The sequence below is a fragment of the Heliangelus exortis genome, chromosome 4, assembly GCF_036169615.1.
Source record: "Heliangelus exortis chromosome 4, bHelExo1.hap1, whole genome shotgun sequence".
NCBI classification, from domain to species: domain Eukaryota; kingdom Metazoa; phylum Chordata; class Aves; order Apodiformes; family Trochilidae; genus Heliangelus; species Heliangelus exortis.
In genome coordinates this window covers 1,962,697-1,986,142 of record NC_092425.1, presented here as the reverse complement: position 1 = coordinate 1,986,142, position 23,446 = coordinate 1,962,697, and the positions used below count along the sequence as shown (strand labels likewise).

General features: G+C 42.2%; 2 protein-coding genes and 1 long non-coding RNA gene across 6 annotated transcripts in view; 2 read left to right on the top strand and 1 right to left on the bottom strand.

Moving 5' to 3' along the window:
- MANBA (mannosidase beta) overlaps positions 1 to 8,720 on the top strand; it is a 42,810-nt gene extending 34,090 nt beyond the window's left edge. For both annotated transcript variants that reach the window (XM_071742587.1, XM_071742586.1), the window contains 3 exons: positions 3,114 to 3,256; positions 4,992 to 5,249; positions 8,405 to 8,720. In XM_071742587.1, coding sequence (XP_071598688.1) covers positions 3,114 to 3,256; positions 4,992 to 5,249; positions 8,405 to 8,629 — 626 coding nt within the window. In that variant the 3' untranslated portion in view covers positions 8,630 to 8,720. The remainder of the gene's footprint in view (positions 1 to 3,113; positions 3,257 to 4,991; positions 5,250 to 8,404) is intronic.
- A 2,246-nt stretch (positions 8,721 to 10,966) lies between these two features.
- On the top strand, positions 10,967 to 23,152 carry LOC139795675 (uncharacterized). Its single transcript, XR_011725637.1, has 3 exons — positions 10,967 to 11,052; positions 12,814 to 12,903; positions 22,823 to 23,152. It is a non-coding gene; the product is annotated as an uncharacterized lncRNA (long non-coding RNA).
- Positions 11,523 to 23,446, bottom strand: part of NFKB1 (nuclear factor kappa B subunit 1) — a 52,937-nt gene continuing 41,013 nt past the window's right edge. For all 3 annotated transcript variants that reach the window (XM_071742604.1, XM_071742603.1, XM_071742605.1), the window contains exons 16-24: positions 20,883 to 20,997; positions 18,689 to 18,890; positions 17,406 to 17,575; positions 16,178 to 16,280; positions 15,186 to 15,310; positions 14,387 to 14,453; positions 13,892 to 14,064; positions 13,577 to 13,754; positions 11,523 to 12,386 (exon numbers count right to left, since the gene is read on the bottom strand). In XM_071742604.1, coding sequence (XP_071598705.1) covers positions 12,199 to 12,386; positions 13,577 to 13,754; positions 13,892 to 14,064; positions 14,387 to 14,453; positions 15,186 to 15,310; positions 16,178 to 16,280; positions 17,406 to 17,575; positions 18,689 to 18,890; positions 20,883 to 20,997 — 1,321 coding nt within the window. In that variant the 3' untranslated portion in view covers positions 11,523 to 12,198. The remainder of the gene's footprint in view (positions 12,387 to 13,576; positions 13,755 to 13,891; positions 14,065 to 14,386; positions 14,454 to 15,185; positions 15,311 to 16,177; positions 16,281 to 17,405; positions 17,576 to 18,688; positions 18,891 to 20,882; positions 20,998 to 23,446) is intronic.

Genomic DNA, 23,446 nt, shown 5'->3' with positions numbered 1-23,446 from the left:
GCCTGTCCTATAATCCTTGATTATGTTACTGACTCATCTGTACAGATGCATGTACAGCACCCAACCACCCTGGTGAGAATGGCCAGAGAGGGTGCTAGTGGGACAGGAGAGTCAGAAGTAGCACCCCCACATATAATTACACTTTCCATAATCTCAACAAATCTGCTTGGTTTTGTTCCAAAACCTCTCCTTTCAGTAGTCAAACAAATCCTACAGAACTGATCCTGTTCTGAGCAGGCTGAGATTTAGTATCTAAAGGCTGGGCATCTGGATTCCTTCTGTGCTCAGCTGGGGGAGAGATGGTTATCTCCAGAGTGGGATTCATTGTGTCCTTAACTGTCTAAGGAGGAGGGTGAATTGTGAATTATCTTCTCCATCCTGCTTTTGATTTTCATAAAACTTCATTTGACACCTCTCACCCACGATGTCCCAGTATAGGTTGGGGGCTGAGCTGCTGGAGAGCAGTGTAGGTGAAAGAGACCTGGGGGTCCTGGTAGACAAGAAGATGACCATGAGCCAGCAATGTGCCCTTGTGGCCAAGAAGGCCAATGGCATCCTGGGGTGCATTAGAAAGGGTGTGGTTAGTAGGTCAAGAGAGGTTCTCCTCCCCCTCTATTCTGCATTGGTGAGGCCACACCTGGAGTATTGTGTCCAGTTCTGGGCCCCTCAGTTCAAGAAGGACAGGGAAGTGCTTGAAAGAGTCCAGCGCAGAGCTACTGAGATGATTAAGGGAGTGGAACATCTCCCTTATGAGGAAAGGCTGAGGGAGCTGGGTCTCTTTAGTTTGGAGAAAAGGAGACTGAGGGGTGACCTCATCAATGTTTTCAAATATGTAAGGGGTGAGTGTCAGGGAGATGGAGTTAGGCTTTTCTCAGTGGTGACCAGTGATAGGACAAGGGGTAATGGGTGTAAATTGGAGCATAGGAGGCTCAAGTTGAATATCAGAAAAAATTTTTTTACTGTAAGGGTGACAGAGCCCTGGAACAGGCTGCCCAGGGGGGTTGTGGAGTCTCCTTCACTGGAGACATTCAAAACCCACCTGGACACGTTCCTAGGGGATGTACTCTAGGGGGCCCTGCTCTGGCAGGGGGGGTTGGACTAGATGATCTTTCCAGGTCCCTTCCAACCCCTAGGATTCTAGGATTCACCCAGCATAATTTTTGAGAAGCTCTTTACAGGAGAAAATTTGCTGAGATTTGGTGTCTTAGTGTCAGGTGAGATGAGTAACTCTTAATTATTCTGCTAATATGTAGATGTTACTCTGCTAATATGCAGTTTATGCACATGGTAGCTCCTTATATGTTACATTTACTTTTTATCCTTTTATGACACAAAAATGGAGTTATCAGACAAGGTCAGTTAGGCAGTGAGAGAGAGGGCAGGCCTGTGTGGTGGCTTTTACTCACATTCCCAACATCTTCTCTGGAAGTCACTTGGAGATGGAGAAGCTGGTATGTGGTAGGACTTGAGTAGATTCTGTTTCAACTTGAGTTATTTGTCACCTACTCTGCTTTTTTAAAATCTTTATTTAAGAATTCCATGTGTGAAGAAATATGAGTATACTAGAAAATGTTAAGAGTTAGTGTGAAGTTCACAATCTGTCCTTACAACAAAATGCCATTTGGCCCTACTTTAAGAAAAATTAGCCCACCCCATCCTCTGCTTCTTTGTCTGGGATGTGTTTGTCCTTCTCCCTTTTTGTTCTTTTTTTTTTTTCCCCTCTTTATTTTTCATCCAAACAAAGGAAATCAAATCAGTAGGAGAAACAGGCTATTTTATTTAAGTGCTAAGGCAGCAGCCCTACTGTAATGCTTATCCTTCTGGACTTCTAGACTTGTATTAGGGAATGGAATATCCCAATCTTCATTTTTGTGATTTTAGCAATGGCTGAAGCTCTCAGGCTTTAAGTGCCTGAAGACAGAAGGATGCTTGGAAAAATTTATCATTGTAAAGACAGGTGTATTGATAAATGAAGTGATTGTGGAGACTGTAAATGTCTCCTTTAAGTGCAGAGCTGACATCATTGTAGAAGAGGATATCAAATACTTGAATTATTCATATGTTGTTGAAATGAGTGTACAGAAAGGAAGCTCAGCAGAGATACAGCTGTCCCTTTGTTTTGTTCTGTTCCCTCAGTGGAATGAGGAAAGGTTTAATATTCATTTAATTAGGCAGTGTGGTGGAGGGATTTTTGAAATGCTAATGGCTGAAATTATGCAAAACTTCAGAGAAATTAGTTTTATTTGCACTTCAAAACCACATTTCTGCATCTTGTTAGATGGCACAGTAGTAGCACTTGTAGTGCTTCTTGTTTAAATCTGGGATCTCACAGAGAGTCATGGAGAGGCTTACATAATTCCCCATGCCAAGAGGAAGTGTTTTCCTTGGGAAGTGAGGAGGGAAGAAGGCAGCAATTGTTTCTTCTTTTAGCTGACCTCTAAGGTTTGGTTGTGACTGAATGAAAACACAGCATAGCACTCCTGGCAGTACAGCCCTCAGTTCAGAACTCAACAGCTCATACAGAATTGGGGTGTGGTTGTCAGCAGGTTGTTGTGGAGCTGATTGTGCCATGTTGAATGCTTTAGCATCTCTGTGCTGTGTTTTGGTGGAGAGCACTGACATACACCTGGAAATTTACCTCACACAAGTGTCCCCTTCAGGGGAACCCAACCCAGTTGTCAGGAGATTTCCTGGGACTGAACTGGCTGTTGTTACAGGTTTGATATTTTGAGCTGAAACCACAGGCTTCAGTGAAGAGTAATAGCTCTGAATAAATGAAACTGAGGTGAGGGTGTTTCTCAGGTTGCATTTAATGGTGTAAGTCTTTCTTTAACTGAATAACACCATAGCAACAATAGGACCAACACCTGCAAAATGTGATCTTTTGGTGAAGCTCAAAGGAAGGCTCATGAAAGATCATTAAATCCCTTCCTTGGTTGGAAGAAAACAAGAGTAACAAGAAAAGAAGAGTCATTCTCTGCACCTCAGAGAGGTGAAAAAGGGTGGAGAGGGATATTCTATTGTCACAGCAGGAACAGAGAGCACAGGAGGGGATTGTGTGCCAGGGTAACCTTGGTTCAATCTGACTCTTTCTTTCTTTTAACCCTTTTTAGAGTATGGTGGTAAGTGGAAACTGCTCCACTACTTTGCCCAGAACTTCTTTGCACCACTGCTCCCTGTGGCCTATGAAGACAAAGGTGTGTTGTACATTTATGCCATCTCAGATCTTCATGGGGACCACACGCTGACTTTGAGGGTAAGTAACTCTTTCACCACTCTTGTGTCTCTCCTGCAAAAATGTAAGAAGCTGAAACATTTCTTTGACAAGTTTCAGTGAGTCCAGGCTCACAGAATGAGGAGCAGTTCTTGTCTTTCATCTTCTTAGGGGCAACACCATCCTTTATTATAGTAATGTGTACTGCTTCATGGTCCAAGAGATTAATTGGCATGAAATTAACTATTCTGTTAAAATCTTGAAGGGATTGATGGGTAAGTAGAACACAGTGTGAAGAGAATGGTACCTTGATACTTAACAAAACTGTTCTCTGGTGGTTAGAGCTGGATTAAGGTGAAGTTGAGGAGGAGGGGGAAGGGATCATAGCATTGCTTGTCAGTGCTCAAACTGCCCAGATTTAAGAAGAAGATCTAGGTGATTTTCTGAAGCAGAACACTTGTACTTTAACTGCAAGGTCACCTACACAATGTCACCATTTTACAGTTGATGCTTTAACTGTTTTCTGATAAATCTATAGGAACTGAGCTGGTTTCTTAGGCAGTATTCAGGCTGCTGAATTCTTCTGTAGAACACAGTCTTGCTTTCAACTTTGTTACATTTTGTTGCTGTTGATTACATGGCAACCAGATCCCAAATTAATTTAGGGGTCATTTTGCTCTATGAAGTATAATTCCTGACATAAAAGGTAAAAAGACTGGGAAGAATGGAAAGATAGGACTAGAGACTGGGAATGACTCACTAGTCATTTTGGAACTACTAGAATGAGTATGTCAGTTCCTAATTCACTGCCCTGTCTGCTGGGCTGCCATAAATTTTCAGATTTAGAAGGTTACTTAAATATATTAACATAGAGTATAGAAAATGGTTGCCATTTCTGGATGGAGAGTCAGTTCTTAGAGCAGGACTGCAGTTAATGAAATTGTTGCTTTCTGGTCAGAATTGCTGTAGAAGGCCTAGATTCAGATTGTCTTATAACTTCAGAGAAGCATTGGCAATAGGGTAGTCCTGATAAATGCTGTATTTCATGCTTCAGGAATAGTTGAAGCTTAGAATTTTTGAAAGGAGTTAATATTAGTTCCTGACTGCAGACCCCTTTTTAGGTCTAAAATAACCTAATATGTCTGAAGTGAGAGGATGCTGTCATTCTCATTAAGTGCCAATCTTCCAAATTACACACTTTTTATTTAGGATGAAGGCATCTTAATGCATATATGACCTCTGCAAAGTATATTTTACTCTGTTCATATAACTCCCATAATCCCTTTTAAGATGATGTAGCTTGCTTCTGTTTAATGATGATTGTGCAGAAGCACTGGATTACCCAGTTGGGTTACATCAGGTAACACTGAGCAATCTCAAGAAAATCCTTTGTTTTAATTTTTTTCAATCAGGGAGGGGAGGAAAAAGAGTCAACAAGTAAGCCACTTCCTAATTCTATTTCCCAGCACTCCCTGGGCAGAAATTGGCAGCCCCCTCCTCTCCAGGACCCTGGAGAAAACAGAAAGACTTGCAGATCAAGAACAACAGATCCAGATTGATTGCAACTGATTTCTTGTTAGGTTTCTATAATGATGTCATTATTATGCTGTATCCACTGTTCAAATCTTTGTGGAGTTCCTTGCTAGCTGGGAATCATCTGGTACTGTCTGGAGAAGATACCTTGTAGTGAGCAACCTTAAAAGCTAGGGTGCTGGGTTCTCTTCACAGATGTAACTCTCATTCTAAGCTTTCTGTGTTCTCTCCACATGCTTGACAGGTTGTTGTGCACACCTGGAGTTCTTTGGAGCCAGTCTGCACCCTTGCCAAAGAAGGTGTGACTGTCAGAGCACAAAGTGCTGTCCCCATCTACAAGGAGTCCATAAATGACTTGCTGGAAAGATGCAGAAACTGTACCAGGGAAAGCTGTGTTATTACTTTCTGCCTTGTGGGAGAAGGTGAACTCCAGAGTCCTGTGAACCATCACTTCCTTTCATCTCTAAAGGATGCTGTGGGATTAGAAGAGACTCAGCTTAGTGTAAGCATCAGTCATGCTTAAATTTTACTCTCTTGGATTTTGCTACCCTTACTGCTTTGAGATGTTTGCCTGCCATGCCATGGCTGATCCCACTGAATGTTCTTTCTCCTTAGCTGGTGCAATTCTAGCTTCCACCTTCAGTTCAAAATCAGATCTTTTGTGTGTGTGTGTGTCACTGAATGCATATGTAAATATCAGGAGGGGAGACTTAGATTGGAAATTAGGAAGAAATTCCTCACCATGAGTGTGGTGGAATCCCCATCCCTGGAAGTTTTTAAGGCCAGGTTGGATGGGGCTCTGAGCAACCTGGGCTGGTGGTAGGTGGGGTTGGAACTGGATGAGCTTTAGGATCCCTTCCAACCCTGACAATTCTGTGAAATAACACCGGTGAGATTTGGTGGTTTGTTTTTTGGGATTTTTTTTTTATGGATTTTGTGTTTGTTTTGTTTTAAGTAGTGAAGTGTCCATCTCATTTGTTCTGACTGTCTTTCACCTGACTGCTGCAGCATTTCTTTCCATTCTTTTTATCCTTAGATAGCAAACAGCACCATGGCAGGTGTTTTGGCTGGCAGGCAGTGCTGTGTGTCAGTAGTGGGTGATGCTAGTTCAGTTGTGCTGCTGCCAGCACTATTTCCTCCTCATGGAAAATACATAAATGTTAAGTAAGAACTCAGTTAACCCCAAACTGGGATGGACCTGCATTCTCATGAAACCAGACTGAACAGCCCCATTGCTAACATGCAGTACCACATGCTCCTTTTCTCCTACCAATCCCTGCCTTCCAGCCAGGGGATAGCAGGGATTGTTCCTCAGTATCTGACAAGTGTGTCAGTATTCTGAATATGCACAACCAGCACCTGTGGTGTGTAGCACTGTCATTTAGTCTGTTTGCTGCTTTTTGCTGGGTTTCTTCCCCTCCTAGCAAGCTTGCTCTGTATACAGAGAGCAAGCAGAGTGTCTGTGTGTGTGTCTGTGTACACACACAGTTTGTTAAGCCTCACTTTTTAGCATGTAAATCTCACAGCATAATCTTAATCAGTAGCTTGGCAGGACAGGGACCTGTGTGTTCTCACATTTGACTCCCAAACTGCAGCTTTGCTTTTTAGAGCAAACTGAAGGAGGGTGATGATAACAGAGAGCTTTAATATCTTTGAATCTGGACCAGTGTAATTGCTTTACAAAAAGAAAATGGGACAGATTTTACCCTCTTATCTCTTTCGTGGCAGCATGGAATGCCTCCTGAGTACACAAAAGAAAGAAGTCAGCCTGGTTTTCTTTTTTTTTTCAGCTGGTGGCACAATCTGGAGTCTGAGTCATACTGGGGTTTTTTTTTTTTGTGGGTGACATCATCAACAGTAAAAGCTCTGCAACTGAAGCATTTGGGAAATTTCACTCTTTTTTCCCATGACTGTGTTGTCACTGCAATACTAACTAATAAGAATAGCTAAAAAGGCTAAATGCAAGGTCATATGCAGCTGTGATTAAAAAAAATTATTGTGATTTGTGAGAAGCTGGTGCTTCTGTACTTATTTACTAGTAAACTGGCTAGACTTTGAAATACATCCTAATAGTGCTAATCCAAGCACAGCTCTTCTAATGTTGCTTTGAAAAGCTGTGAAGACTTCAGTGTTTCTGCAGAAAATGTAAAAGTTGTGTGTTTTTCTTAAAAATGAGTGTTTTAAGCAGGGGGTGATTTCTGAACTTAACGTAATTTGTCTTCTCTTTATATATAGTTAATGGTTATTTGATAATAATTTGATAATAATGATTAAGCATATTTCATTATAGTGAAATATAGAATGGTTTGGGTTGGAAGTGACCTCACAGATCCTCCAGTTCCAACCCCCTGCAAGGGCAGGGACACCTCCCAATAGACCCAATCCAACCTGGCCTTGTTATTCAACCTCTCTGGGCAACCTGTTCCAGTTTTTCACCACCCTCACACTAAAGAATTTCTTCTTCATGCCTAACCCAAATCTACCCTTTTCTAGCTTAAAACCTTTACCCCTTGTCCTGTCACTTGGAAAAAGTCCCTCCCCAGCTTTCTTGTAGGCCACCCTCAGGTACTGGAAGGTGCTTTAAGGTCTTCCTGGAGGCTCCTCGAGGCTGAATGAGGAGTGCTGCATCAAAATGCATCCTGGTTGTGTTTTTGAACCTCCCCAAGATTACCCACAGAGGTGGATGTAAAACATCCCACCTTGTCCTGATCCTTCACAGTGTGGCTGCCTCCTAAATGTAATACAAAGAGCTTGCTGCCATTAAGATGAGGTGACCACCTGTGTCACTGATTTTTACCATCTTTTGCTTCTGTATATTCCTGTTACTGATGTAACTGGAGAGGACAGCTACTTTAGGAGTTGTGAATTTATAGGTTGTGTGATGTGTGTTGGTCAAGGGGCAAATCTTCCACTGCAGTAAGTACAGGACACCCATCCTAAACAGAGGTCAGATTATCACTTGTTTGGTTATTTTCATAAGAAGATGGCCTTTTTCCACAATCTTTGTTCTGCTGGAAGGCTGTAATAACACTTGTAGTTTTTAAAATAACATCTGTAGTTTTGGCATGATTGTTACATACAAATCCTTTTGTTCCAGAAGGGATTTCCATAAGAGGATTGCTCAGTGTGTTTTACTGACAGGGAGAGTTCCATTTATTACAGGGAAGTGCCTGGGAGAGTCCAGAGCAGAGCCTCCAAGATGCTGAAGGGAGTGGAACATGTCCTGGGGAGGAAAGGCTGAGGGAGCTGAGGGGCTCTGCAGCCTGGAGGAGAGGAGAGTGAGGGGTGAGCTCAGGGATGTTTATAAATATGGAAAGGGTGAGTGCCAGGAGCAGGGAGCCAGGATCTTCCTTCCCAGTGATGTCCAGTGACAGGACAAGGGGCAGTGGGTGCAAGCTGGAGCACAGGCAGTTCCATAGAAATATGAGGAAGAATTTTTTCCCTGTGAGGGTGAGAGAGCAGAGCAGAGGCTGCCCAGGGAGGCTGTGGAGTCTCCTTCCCTGGAGACATCCAAATCCCAGCTGGATGTGTTCTGTGTGACTGCTGGAGGTGACCCTGCTCTGGCAGGGGGTTGGACTCCATCATCTCTCCAGGTCCCTTCCAACCCCTAACACTCTGTGATTTGTGTTTTATTTATTTTATTTATTTTTTTTCCAGGCCTCTGTATCCCAACAAGATGACATTTACGAATTTGTTCTTCAGACCACTGGAATTGCTCCTTTTGTTTCTCTGGATGTAGGGAGCATAAAAGGCAGATTTAGTGATAATGGCTTCCTCATGACTGAAAAGAAGAAAGTGGTTGTATTTTATCCTTGGGAACCCACCAGTGTTGAAGACCTAGAAAAGTCACTGACCTTGACCTCTCTGCTGGACATTGTCTAAGGATGCATCATTTCCTTCTGGATAAGGAGTGAAACAGAGAGAGGAAAACTTAAGAGGAATTTGAGTAAAGTTGAAGTGATGCAGAATTTGAGCTGAGTGGAGAACGTGCTGTCTGTTCCTGTCATGTGTGAATTTTTAACTGCTGGTTCAATGTAAAGATCCCAACAGCAAACCTGGTGTCTGATCTATGTGGTGCAATGAAAGTGAGGCTTTCTCAGGTAATGGGAAAAATATATCCCATGTCTAAAATGGGAGGGGTGAGTTGGTGCAGAAGAGCCACTCTGAGCTCTCCAGTTCTCATGGGAAGAGTTACTGGGTTGTGAATACATCCTAAGACACAGCAGAAATAGGCACCTCCAGCCTATGGTTGTAAAAATCCATACTTTTCCCAATTTCCCTGTGCCATAAAATGGAAGTTCATGTTAGGATAGTGGCAAGGGCAGGGAGTGAAGCTGGGACAAACCCCACAGGGATGCCCCCATTTGGAGTACAGACATATCAGGGGAGCACTGGTCCTTTCAGGTCTGTGCCTGCCTCCTGCAAGGTGGGCTTCCACACAGCCATGAAACCTGAGCTGTCTAGTGAGCCATCAGGCAGATCTGTTTGCCCTTCTGAAGGGGGAATTCAGATTTGTTTTCTTCTCTCTCCTCATGCAACACTGAGCAACAACCTCTAGAGCTCTGCATCTCCCTTTGCCTCTTCCCAGAGGGCTGGAGGTGTAGTCACAAACTTTTTGCTTCTGCTTGGAATCCTGCACGTGTCACAGGATGAGATATGCCTGGCCATGGGAAAAGGAATGGGGAGAAGAGGTTGACCTAAAGTGGGAAGAGAAAGAAAGGAATTCAGAGAAGAAATGGTCATGTGAGAGGATCACAGAGCTCCAAGTGACTGCTTTTGTTTCCTAGTAGGTGCATAGTGCAGGGGCTGCTGTTCTCACTCCAGACATTGCTGCTTGGCCACTCTGTTAACTCCTGGCACTCCTCATGAGTGGCCTTCTCCTCTACACTTGCCTCCCTGTCCTGCCAGAGAGGAGCTGGCCTGGCTTTGTTTATCAGGCAAGTTGTGTCATAATTCTGTTGTGGGTTTTTTGTTGTGCACGTTTAAAATATGGACATCAGCAAAGGAAAAAACATCTTCACTTTGCATATTTATGTGTAGGTTCCCCATAGAAGACACTGTTGGCTCAAGATTAGACCTGATGGCACATTAAACCCCTTAGTCCATACAAAGTAATGGTGCTTCCCCTTCTAGTACATTTCTGATTAAGCTGTCTTTAAAAATATTTAGGTGTCCCATAAAAATGTCATCTCACTTTGGCACTTGATACAAAGGAAATCAGCTTGCTTCAGCATGGGGGCTGCCATGGCCATGAATAAAACTTAACATTTAGAAAACTCAGACATTGATAAAGGAATTCAAAAGAGATCAGAGAGGCATCCTGGGTCAAGGCTACAAGAAAAATCCTCCATTTTTTTCCATGTCCTGGGATCAAAGCAGCAATGGATTCGATCCAAGGTAAGGACAGAAAAATGTGAAGAAAATGTGCAATAAATGTAATTGATAAATCTTGCTGAAGTGTATTAGGAATGGTTTGGTTGATGTCTTTCTCTCACTTTGTAGAAATGTCTCTCAGCAGTATCTAGACAAAATTTCCAAATGGTAATTAATAATGTTAAATAAATAAACCTGACAGAATAACTTATTTCAAAGAAAATCAAGAGGAGGATTATCTGTAGGCTGGTGATAGTTGTTCTTTGTGCACCTCAGAACGTGAGTGAAGTTTCAGAGATGGAGAGAAGAACTTCTATGGCTTCTTGCAATCCAAACCATGAATTTAGATAACTGTGACCTTGTTTTAGCATGTCATGAATTTCAGGTAAAATCATGAAAGAAACAATGTGGTACAGAAGGAACAGAGCCTCTCAGGTTAAATAGACTAAAACTAAGATGCTGAAAAAGCAGCAGGAGCCAGACTGCCATTTAAAGCACCTGAATGCACAGGGCCCAGGGAATACAGGGCTGGAATGCCAAGAGAACACTGTGCAAGTACTTAATTAAGGAATGTCAAAGGCACGTGGGTTTTTGTTCTTGTAGATGATACATACAGTAACTGAAAGAAAAGAGAAGAAGGGCACTGCTACTATTAGGCACTGGATCTCTGGAAGTGGTTGATGTATTTGGTAATTCAGCTGGATAGAAAATTATTCACAAGTTGGTTATGTTGTGGTTTGTTTTTTGGTTTAGTTTTTTTTTTCACTAATCATGGTTTAGTTCATTACAGCAACTCCTGCTCTAAATGTAACAAATCTCAAGGTTTATCTTGATTTACTTTCTCAGGAGTGACACCCAGGTTATGAAGACTGAGCTGAGCCAAGACTAACACTGTCCATGTCCCATCTTTGTGCCAAGAAAATGGGCCACAGGTGAGTGACAATGACAGTGCTGCTGGCTGCATTTTCATCATGAAATCCAGTGCCTGTTGTGTGTTCTTGGTAGGGCCAAAGTCTGTGACAGCCACACTCACCATCTTGGAATTAACATGAGACAAGAAATACTGCTCAGGAACACAGGGGAGTTTCTGGACAGCCCTCAGAACTGCCTCATCAGAGTTTTGCTGAGATGTTAAATAGTTGGTTTCAGTGTAAATGATTCTCTGCTGCCATCACTACAAAAAAGGGACAGTCAGAGGCTTTAGTTACAAAGCTCAGCTGCTCAGCAGTAACTGATGCTCCTGGTCTCCCCCCATAAAAGATACTTAACCTTTAACACTGCTTGCAACCCTTTATTTCTTTTAGTACTTGAAAAGCATCTGTTATAAACACCTAAAAGTGATAAATCTTCAATAACTCTGTTGAAAAAATAAGTAAAATTTAAAGCAAAGGTAGACATGAGGTGTCATTTTTGGTTTTTATTATAAAAGTAAAATAAAAATAAGCATTTAAAAAGCATTTTTTTTAAAGGAACAGATATAAAAAAAACCCTATTTACAAACAGGAAAATGCCAAACTTGAAAATAATTTTGAATAAGAGACATCAAAATTAAGTTTAAATACATTATTTGAAATATACAAGATTTTTTTTAGGTTTCTTTTCTGAGTTGTCACTGTTGTGATTAAAGTAATGATTTTCTTTGCAAGCTATTTTATGAGCTTTTTTAAATTCAGCTGTGCTGCAAAACTTATGAAGGCAGCAGCCAGAAACTGTATTCTTTGTTTGTCAGTGTGCCTTACCTCTGTTTATTAAGTGAGTTGGTGGTATTACACATTAGCAAAGAGTGACTTTTTTGTCTGTAGAAGAAAATCCTCACAAGCCACAAAATCTCTTGTCAGTCATTCACAGTGTCCAGTCCTGTGTATCAAAGAGCCCTGGAGATTGTGTATGGGTTGTAATTAATCAAATTAAATGTCCTTGAGGAAGGAAGCAATGGCCAAGAGTCCCTGGTGGTTCTGGTTCCTGTGGGTGGTTCCTTCAGCACATTTTGGCTGTGACTTCACCTCCCTCTGGTCAGGATGACCCCAGTGTCATTGTAAATGTTGCATTTGTTCTGCACATTGCTAATTGGCTATTAACTAATTGGCTATGTAATTGCTTTGCACTGAGCTTCCATGTCCATAGCCCAGGGTGACTGTGCCAAGTGGTGCTGGGGATTTGCTGCTCAGAGAGTCTGAGTAAGAGAAGCTGAGTTTTTGGAAGGAGGTCTCCACACCACTGTCACAGATGCTTTCATTGTCCTGAAATTTGCTGCTGTAAAGCTCACCTGTGGGGGAGAGAAACAGGAAACTTTCTGTTTGGTGTTGCTTCAGTAATGTTTGCTTTCAAGAAAGCCTAAGGAATGCACACCAAGGAGATGAAGTTCTTCTATGGGAAAATAACTTCAGATGGTGTGATAGAAAAGCTGTGCTAAACATTTTCAGTGACCCAAGTGTGGGATTTGATGCACTGCTGGCATCAAATCTGGAGGGGGAGGAGAGGTTTGGTGCTCTGGTGACACCAGTGCTGTCACTGCACCAGCCAGGACTTTGCCCAAGTGTGGCAGGAACAGAGCAAAACATTCTTTGGCTCTCAGACTGTGTGAGTGTGCAGCTCCAGGATGAGACCCCTAAAACTTCTTCAGGTTATTTCAGTTAGAGATTTCTTTTTGAGACAAGTCAATTACATGTCAATTTTTAACAATTTTTATCTAGTAAGCAAGCCTCAAGTAGGAAGCAGCTGCCATCTGTGCAAGATCTGCAAAGAGAGTGCCTGACTGCAGGAGAACTGTACCTGAGCTGCAGGTATGATGTGGCTGAACTGTGACATATATGTTAGCATATTGGAGTTCAGTATTATTTTTTTAAATAAGCATCTTAAGCAAAGTAGCCCAGACTGCTGGAGGTTCCCTGTAACCTAAACCACTCCCCATTTCTCTGCCTATAGAACACTGAGGCATTTCAGAGTGCCACACACTGTGGAAGGAGAAATTGAATACCAATGTGTTACTCTACAAGTGCCTTTTGACTTTTTTCTCCCCTCTCCTATCTGGATTTTAAAAATGAACCCAGAACATTCTTTTTTAAATCCAGATAGGAGAGGGGAGAAATAAGTCAAAAGGCACTTGTACAGACTTGGGAGATTATTCCCTGGCTTTGACATCTATTCCCAGTATATCCAAAGAGTTACCATCAGGAAATGGCAGACATCTGGTTTTAAGGAAAGGGAGCCAGTATAATGACAATTATAATGCTGAGCTGTTGATTCCAGTGGTCCATTCCCCTCCCCTCTTCCAGGCCTAGAAAATGTCTGTGATAACCAAGTCCCACTGCAGCAAAATATTTCTGAAACAGGTCAGCAGCTCAGGCATTGGATGTAAGAAACAGTGCCTTCTATCAGCAGTGCAGTGTGAGGGGGAAGGGAGAACTGAAAAAAATGTTTTAAAGCAAGCTACTGAGGTTTTGCTGCCAATTTTACCTGTCCCTCCATTTGCACAGGTGGGTGGGAGTAAGGATGGGAGAGGTTTTGCTGCATTGTCCTCCTGGTGAGATGAGCTTTGTGAGCTGGACACTGCTCTCTCAATGACTTCGATGGCTTCTGTGAAATCCATTTGTCTCAGAGCAGCAATCAGCTCTTGAATTGTACCACCAGAAACCTAAGAGAGAGGACACCAGGTGTTCACCATCATCCACTCTGTCTGGAACCACAGGTCTGCACTGTCTGACTGTGCAGGAGGACAACACTCTTCTTGTCTGTGTGTTGTTTCTTTACAGCTTGTTTCAACCACCTTACCTCATAGTTATCCAGCAGGGTTTTTGATGGAGAAGGGCTCAACCTGAAAGCATTGTTCAGGATGCCAAGACCCAGTTTTTGTGCTAGAGTGGACCAGTTTTTCTCAGGATTGGGTGCTTCCAACAGTTTGTAAAGCTCCATCTTGGAAGTTTCATTGAGGTCTCTCAAATGTCCTGGGGAAGAGAGAAATGTTAGGTTATTGTTATTCATACAAATCATGCACCAGTTCATTGCTCAGCACAGAGCCAAATTAAAAAGTATCTTGGTGTCCATCAATCCCACTCCTTACTAATGTATTACTGTAATACTCAAAATTTACTCCCTTGTATTTTTGTGACCCACTTCTGCTCAGAACCATGCTTATTCTGAGAATGAGTGGGACCTCTCCTCCCTCCCCAGTTCAGTTACAAGCTATTGCAGGGCAGTGGTTTCTTCAAGTGCACTTTCAGTACTCAGTTACTAGAGGGAGACTGTTAATTCTTTTATAAATGTTACCTTGTGTCAGAAAGTCCTCTGAAATCACTGCTGACTCATAGGGTTTGCCATTTAATATGTCATACACCTAGGGGAATACATTAAAGTCAGTAGTGAGCAGAAACCTGGTTAATATCCAATATCTTGACAAGTCTCAAGTACTGTTCTTCACAGCCCTCAGTCCATCTGTAAATGGGGAATTTTTTTTTTCTGTCCCACTATGACTAAAAATACTGTAGAAGACCTGTGCAAAGCTTGAGGGGTAAAAATCTTGATAAGCTGCTTTAGCTGTGTCATCTGGCAAGTGTTCCCTGGTACAGAGGATGTCTCTGCAGTCAAGTGGCAGTAGCAGTGCCTAAGTGAGGAGTTAGTGCCAACAACTGATCTGAAATAAAGCCTGGGCTGGATTTTCACCTCCCCCACTCCATGCTGACTGCTTGTGCCTTGCACCAACACCAACCCAAGCGTGCACACTCAGTGTGCTGAAACATGGACCTTGCTCCCTGATCAATTTGGGGTGGGACACAAGAGTGGAGAACGTGCAGCAAGGAAGCCCCACTAGAGAGTGTCCCACTCTCAGGAGAGGCTTCCAAACTCAGGCTGCCCAACCAGATAAGTATTTTTCTGTGCTGCAACTATTTCAAGAAGTGCTTGTGTAGTCTTCTAAGTGGAGCTTTCTTCCAATGCTGTTTCATAAGGGTTTTGTTGTGGCTGAATTAGTTTAATTTTTTGATGACAAATGAGTAGCTTGTCACAGTGAAAAGGATTGGCTGAGAGCACTGAACTATCCTTTGTGATTAAAACAACCCAGCCCATGTACCTCACAGTTGGCTGCCATATCCAGTGGGGTTGTTCCAGGCACAATTCCTTCATCATCATCTTCATCATCTCTCACATCATCTAGATCAAACAAGGGCTCAAAGTTCTCAGCATGAGGATTGGCACCTGGCAAACAAGTGTGCAGAAACATTCCTGAGGCTTCAAGTTGCTTTTCAACAATACTTAACATAAAATATAATTTAGCTGGAGTAGCTAAATTAGATGATTTGCCACTCAGAACTTTGCATGCATATTTTAAGTCAGCAAATAACATTATTAACTAAAGCTGAATGCTGTCACGTCTCTGTATAATGCAACTGCCCATCATAAAGAGGGGGAAAAAATGACAAGCAGAGTTTCAAGGCCCAAAGAGTGAGCTATGGCTACAGAAACTGACTTCCAGTTCCATTTCTGGCTCACAAAGTGCATAGCATCTAAGTGATGAAGTGATTATCTGGGGCCTCTTTTTACAGGGTCAGAGAAATCTGTGACTATTATTGAAAGGCCAACCACACAGAACAATTGGAGGCCTGGATTTCTGTTTCAAAGGAAAAATCAGTTTTAGGTGTCTAAATAAAAATTCAAAACTAATTCTTCCCCAGCAATATGAAGCAGGAGATACTAACAAGCTCCTGTTTCAGTGACTTGGGTTTGGTTGTTCTCAAAGCAGTCCAACAACAATTACCCCAACTGTATAGTGAGGTCTATTCTTTGCTTCTTCAGCTATAAAAAACGACAAAGAAAATACTCAAAAAACTTCCAAGAGTGCTTTTTTTTTTTTTTTTTGGACTAACATAATTTGCTTCTTTAGCCATTAGATGGTGCTAGAGCATAGTACAGCATTTAAATGTAGATCTCTGAGGAAAACCAATCCTCCTTGTTTTTAACATCCATTTCTTCTGCTCATTAAACAAGTTCACTGGCACCTTCTTTTCTGCTTGGAGCTTTTTAACCTAAACTGTCCCTTTGAAAGAAAACTGTCCCATTTCATACCTGCTGCTTTGAGGACTGCTGCCAGTTTTGTAGAGCCCCTTCCAGCTGCTATGTGAAGAGGAGTTGTCCCATCATATGTAGTGCTGTCCACATCTGCATCACCCTGGTTTTATTGAACAACAAAAAGGAAAGTGCTAAGTGTCTACACAATGCAGCTGCAGACTCACATCTGTACAAACACTGCTTCTGTGCAAAAAAAAAAAAAAAACCAACAAAAAAACCAAACTCTTATCATTGTCTGCAAAGAAGGAATTGCAAAGTAATGACAACCATCTGCCCAGGAACAGATGGTGGTTTGGTTGTACCCCCCAGGGTTGGAGCAGGAGGCACAGCCTATAAACCCAAATAGGTCAGGTAGATAAAAGCCACTCTGCATCCCATGTAACTGCTCTGCCATCTGATTGCCCACACTCTCAGAACTGGGGTGCACAGCAGTTTGCCAGGTTGGTAGCACAGCCACCAACTGAGGGGGGAAAAAATTGAACATCCTGGCACCAAGGTGCTGAAGGGAGCTGAGAGAAATACTTCTAGATGTATACAGCTATCTCATTCTGCACAATAAGCAGCTGATTGTTGGTGAGATTGCCAGGGTTCCTCAGTGCACATTACACTTCTGTGGTCAGCTCAGGGACACAAACTGTAAATCCCTCAAATTGGACAAAAGTTTCACCAGCAACACTGAACAAGGAATAGTGAACACCCAGTGAATAGTGAACAGTGCAGCCCTGCAGCTTAGGACTATCAAAAGAATTGTTTAATGCTATGACAGTGGTTTCAGAAAGCAGAAATGGCTGAGGAATAGATCTGGAAAAGCAGAATTTCTGGCTCAGAAATTTATCATGCTCTCTTGCAGACAGCTGGTGCCCTAAATCTGATAATCCATGGAAAGAACTTAACTTGATGAATATTGAGCATAAATATAGTTGCTACTGCTGACAAGTACTGTGGACTAAGAGTTGGGGTAAACCTTGGTGTAGTTTCTTCCCCTCCTTTCCTATGATTTCTTTGTCCTTGTGCTCTCGTTTGGTATCAGATTTTCTATAAGATCCTTCTTGTGGTCCATACTAATGCAAAGCCAGAAACTCATCACCTCATCAGTAATAATTTTACCATTACACCAATTGAAGTAATTAAGCCAATAACCAGGAACAGCCTCTGAGGCACCTCAGAAATTTCAAGACTTTTTAAATGTGTGAAATGACCTGTGAGAAAGAAAATCTGCCCTTACCTCCAGCAAAAGGCAGCCTGCCAAAGGGATGTTCTCCTGCTCCACAGCTAAATGCAGTGCAGTTCGTCCAGATTTTTGTTCCTGAGCATTGACATTGACTCCAGCAGCAATCAGCTGTTTTAGGCAGGACATGCTGTTTGCCAGCACCACCATGTGAATTGCACTCAGACCTACACAAAACCAAACCCATCCACCGTGTCCATTAATATATGAAAAATACAGAAATGGCAGCATGATGAGTTTTCAAGTGGCTGCATCTATGAGGACTGTGACATGAGAGTTCTGTGTTAGCAGAAGTGACATTTTTACCCACTTATACACTAAATATGGTATTAATGTTCATCATGCCTTAATTCTAACCAGTTGTGTTACTGATGGGGAGACAAAACCATGCGTTAAAAACAAACAAAACCAAATCAGATTAAAAGGGGGAAAGGAGAGAAGCCTTAAAAAGAAAATCTGCATCTTGGCATCAAACAAGCAGGACTGGCCCCATCTCCTACAGAGCACCTCTCCCAGAAACTGGGGAATAACTGGTGTAACATCAGCCTCCTGTAAGGTCACACTGCCATATCACCTCAATATTACCTGCACCAGCTTAAAAAGAGAATACAGTATTGAAAAAACAATCAAACACCAACCCAACAACAACAAATCCTCTAAGGAACTTGACAGATTTTTTTAAGTTATAACCACTCTTTACCAACTAGTAAGTCACAAACTACCAGATATGAAACTCTACAGTGGTCAAGAAATTGGTTTTGAGAGAATTTCATTCACTAGAAAGGAAGAAACATTTTCTTCTGGGAGGATCTTCTTAAAAAGCAGTGGTTGCATGAGGCATTTCAGGAGGAATTTCTGTGAGTTTCAAGAAAATATCCAGTAACAAAAATTCAAATCCTGTCTGTCACGTTGCCATTACCATGTCCCCTATAACCAGAAAATCTCTCTGACTGCTGCACATGGAAGCCAAAGACAGCACACACAGAACAGGGAAAGATCACAGGATGGTTTGGGTTGGAAGGGACCTTAAAGCTCATCCAGTCCCAACCCCCTGCATGGACAGGGACACCTCCCACCAGCCCAGGGTGCTCCAAGCCCCATCCAACCTTGGACACTGCCAGGGATGGGGCAGCCACAGCTTCCCTGGGAAACCTGGGCCAGGGGCTCAGCACCCTCAAGATGCTCTTCCCTAGGTCTCCCTGAGTAGAAACACTGAGTTGTCAGGAACTGTGGATTGCTTGTCTGGTGGGTAAGCATAAAATAAAGGCATCTTTCCATACCTTCCCCATTGAAAAGATTGACCATTGGAGAGATCTTCTTATGCCTGAGGAGCAGACTCAGAATCCTGTCATCTCCTTCAGCAGCAGCTAAATGTAGGACAGAATTACCATGGCGATCCAGCAGGCTGACATCTGCTCCAGCCTTCAGCAACTCTTCTACCACCTCTGCCTGCTTTGTGATTACTGCCAGGTGCAAAGGTGTCTGGAAGTAACAACCAACCATGAGAAGATAAGCAACAGCTACCACAACTTGTACAGAAATCTCTTAAGCCCATAAGAGCTCCAAGCATGAGAAGATGTTACTCCAAAGCCAACAGAAATGAAAAGTTTGCATACATGGACTATTTATTTTTTTGCTACTGCGTTCTACAAACAACAGGATTTCAACTTGCTGCAAGTAAAAGCTGCCTTGCCAATGTCAGAAGTCAGACTTTGAGAGGAACAAAAGATGGGAGCTGCTCTACAAGCTATTTGAGCACTGCAAGGGACTCAGGAAACAGCACAACCCCTGTGCCCCTGCTTCCAGCTGCCCCAAAACCAAGCTCATGCCACAGAGGGAGCACATTTGCTTTCCAGGGCCTTTGGCACTGAGCTGTGCTCTAATTTTGCCCCCAAATTATGAGTTTTGCAGCCGTGGGCTTAGGATTTCCTTACCCCCTCTCAAAAATAACTGCACAGCAAAGAAGCAAATCCTGCTGTTCTCTGCATCTGTGGAAGTGCAGAATCACTGCAGTGATGCAGCACGTGCCTGGCTAGCTGGTTCTATTGGCATGTTCTCCAGATTTGTGCAAAAACACCTGCAGCAGCACCCAGAGCCCACCAGGCCAAGAGGTTTGCAGTATTTCCAAAGGTTGGTAGTATCCTACAGTCTTGCCAGTGAGCAGCATCAAGTAGAACATGCTCAGAAATTCAGGCATTTGAACAGCAAAACATTCCAGTAAGCTTTGGGGAGTGATATTTTCAGTGCCAAAATAACCTAAAAATTGCACAAGATTCCATCTCCATGTCGTGATCCTTGTCTTAACAGAAGACTATAAAAAAGACTAATTAATTCTAGCTCTGCACAGTAAGGTTGTGTTGGTCAAAGATTTGCAATTAAAATTACTGAATCTGTAGTATGATTCAGCTTTCAGAGTATCTGTACAAAAGAAAAAGTCTATCTCAAGCCTACATTCCCTCTCACCACTGGCTGGAGGCTAAAGTAGAAGGTAGGAATAGCTGTAGATGTCCTGGTAGTTAGACATTTGTTTCTTGTGTGGAGCACAGCTTTGGTTCCTGTTTCTATTAAACAGAGGGCACAGAATTCCATTCAGAATTTTCTGCTTCCTTTCATCAGCCTCTACATTTCCAGCTTGTTTTATATCAGCATAACAATAAAATGCAAAAGGGAAAAAAAAAGTCAAACCCTCTGGGACCATCTGTGTAGAATAAACCCTTGCTGTTCACAGCAAAAGAAATGACACAAATGTCAGTGCTGCTGTGGAACATCCAGCTGGTAACCTTTGGGACAACAGAATGGTGCACAGAGTTGAAAAGTTCCTCTTTTCCAGGCAGATTTCCATAGCTTTTTTTAAAGCTTACATTGCAACACACAAAGCTCAGGCTCTGGCATGGATGAAGCAGAGGAGACAGAACTGGGTCTGGCAGAATTCTTTTCCTCCTAGGGACAAGGGGGACAGGGTTTCTCCTCTTTAGCTAAAATGTGACTCTAAAAATGAAAGAGCAGTCTTGGTGCACACGTGATGGGCACAAATACCATCTGGGCTATAGGAAGGGCACAGTTTGTTACAGCTTCCACATGCCTACAGATGACTGATTAAACAGCAACTGACTCATGATCCTGAGTTATCCTACATCAGAAAGGTCAAAAGAGCCCAGAGCTGACACACTCTGATCTGTACTGCTGGCTTTATAACAGAGAAGCCAAATAATGAAGACATGAACTGGAGAATTTCATATTTTTGGCCTGTTCTATGAATAATCTCTGGAGATGTTTCCTGTTAACATCAATGGGAGTTGTGAACTAAACCAATGAAAAGATGCTTTTTCTCCTCACATTACATCACTGTGTTTCTAAACTCATCACAGTCTGATCTGGGCTCATCATAACAAAGAGAAGAAAAATAAAAATAAATGCAATTTCTTTTTTGCTGGCTGAGCAATCAACAAAACTCCTAGCACCACAACTGAGTACCTGATAAAGGTCATTTCTCATGTTAATGATGTCATTATAATTCAAATCAGGCATCACTTCCAAGAGGTTTTTCACCAGCTCAGTGTGAAGGTGGATAATTGCTAAATGAAGAACACTGAAACAAAAAACAGATTAAAAAAATTAAACTATTATCAAATTTCTTAAAAAGAAAGAAAAGAAGAAGAGGAAAGGAAAGGAAAGGAAAGGAAAGGAAAGGAAAGGAAAGGAAAGGAAAGGAAAGGAAAGGAAAGGAAAGGAAAGGAAAGGAAAGGAAAGGAAAGGAAAGGAAAGGAAAGGAAAGGAGAAAAGGAAAAGAGAAAAGGAAAAGAGAAAAGGAAAAGAGAAAAGAGAAAAGGAAAAGAAAAGAAAAGAAAAGAAAAGAAAAGAAAAGAAAAGAAAAGAAAAGAAAAGAAAAGAAAAGAAAAGAAAAGAAAAGAAAAGAAAAGAAAAGAAAAGAAAAGAAAAGAAAAGAAAAGAAAAGAAAGAAAAGAAAAGAAAAAAAGAAAAAGAAGGGAAAAAAAAAAAATAAAAGAAACGTTTGCTGTAGACCTGACTGAATTTTAACTGAAATAAACACTTGACTCTCAGAGGCCATGATTTCAGCACTAAATATCAGCACCTCAAATGAACCCCAACGTTAAGAAAAGCTGCTCAGAAGGTAACTTGTGTTACTGTGTGTAACACCCCAATCACAAAAGCAGATTCAGGATGGCTTTTGCTGGTCCTAAACATAACTTAATTACTAGTCTAATAAATACAAACTCTGCAGCAGGAAAGAACTGTTTAGAACATGTCTGAAATCCCCGGGGTTCTTTGCTCTTTTGTTTTTTTCAAAATTTGAATTATGCAGCACATGAACACCTCTAACTGTCAGAGCCTTCCTCCAAAATTTCCACAGGCCTCTCTGCAAGCAAAGCTGGTTTTCCCTTGGGGGTTTCCCCAGCTGTGTGGGTTTTGCTTTTCTTAGTTCTCAAACAGAAAAATGAGTGAGGACTCAGGCCCAGTGAGTCACAGCCACAGGATTTGCAGCAGTAGCCCAAGAGGGCAAAGGAAAAACCTGTTTTGGGACTGCATAACAAGACACTTCACCACTTCTCCCAGGTTAATGAAATGGCCTTTCCTCTGCTCCTCTCCAGAGCCAGGTCCTTCACCACCTGCCTGAGTGGCTGTACTTGTACAAAAAAACCCCAAAACCCAACAGAAACCAACTCCCAGGAAAAAAAGCAGGCTGTGAATCCCACCACCCCTAACACCAACCAGAGCTGGAGTTGTCTTGGTTCTTTGAGAGTTCACTTCAAAATCTCACCCTTTGTTTTGAGGCAAATCTTGCCAAGCTCTTCCTGAACAGATGCTGGCAAATTTCTGAGCTCATCTTTTGAGCAGCTTGCTGCTGACACACAGCATCAGCACAGCACACCTCGTGTGTGTTATGCTGCTCTACAAATACCTGAGCAGACTCAGATCTACACTTTGATCAGAAAAATAAAAAAGAAGTTTCTTGCCTTTTGGGGAAGCATAGAGTCATCTTGAAATTGTGACCAAGTGCATTCAAAAGCAGAAGATGCATTAAAAAGAGAAAAAAATAGGAAAGCAAAGCAAGTGGCTATCTCTGATTTTGCAGTCCTTTTATCAGTCATCTGAAACCTATTTGCACTGAAAGCAGAGCCTCTCAGTGAGTAATAAAACAGTGGGAAACTGCCTCAATTTTCCACCCAGCTGGACACATTAAGGCTTCTGTGGCTTCTCCTGTATGCAATACTGCAATTTACAGAAACACAGGTGATTGCACAGGGGCTGCCAGCTGACAAGTAACAATGGGATTATATTGCTTATTCAAGAAATTATCCTTACAGGTCTTCAGAGCCACTTTTGCTGAATTTTCTTTTAGGTAACTACTCATCATCATTTTCTCACTGTATTTCCCTCTCCACATCCCATAGAACCCACAGAGCTGTAGAGGAACAGAATGGATTTCTGCTCCAGCTCAGGTTACTGAAGGACTGATAAGCAAAGGAGAAGCAAAGAGAAGTCTGCCACAGACATCTTGCAATACCTTGGAAGACAAAAGTACAGTACAGATGAAAGCAGGAGCAAAATATTGTCCTCTGGGAAGAGCTTGGTGCTGGTGGGAGAAAAGCAGCATGGACTCTCCCCAGCTACTGGTTTTGTGTCTGCCAGTGTGCCTGTAACTTGCAGTTTCCTCTAAAGACTTCAGGACTTAGAATAAAGAACAGGGCACTCTCCTCCACTACAAAGCCAAGGTTCCCCATCAATGGTGAGTCACAAAACAAGCACAGCACCTTGTGCTCAGTCAAGATTTTAAGTAAAAAAAAAAAAAGGCAAACAAACTCACAACAAGCTCAGTGACCTGGTAGCTTTCTGATAGGTACCTGATCAATAAACTGATAGGCACCGAATCATTGAACGTTGTGGGGTGAAAGCCTTTTCTGCAAATGCAACAAAGTTCTAATGCAAGCAAGAAAGCAGTCTGTTTGTCTGTCCATCTGCCTGTCTGTCCATCCATTCATCCATCTATCTGTCCCTCCATCTATCTATCCATATCT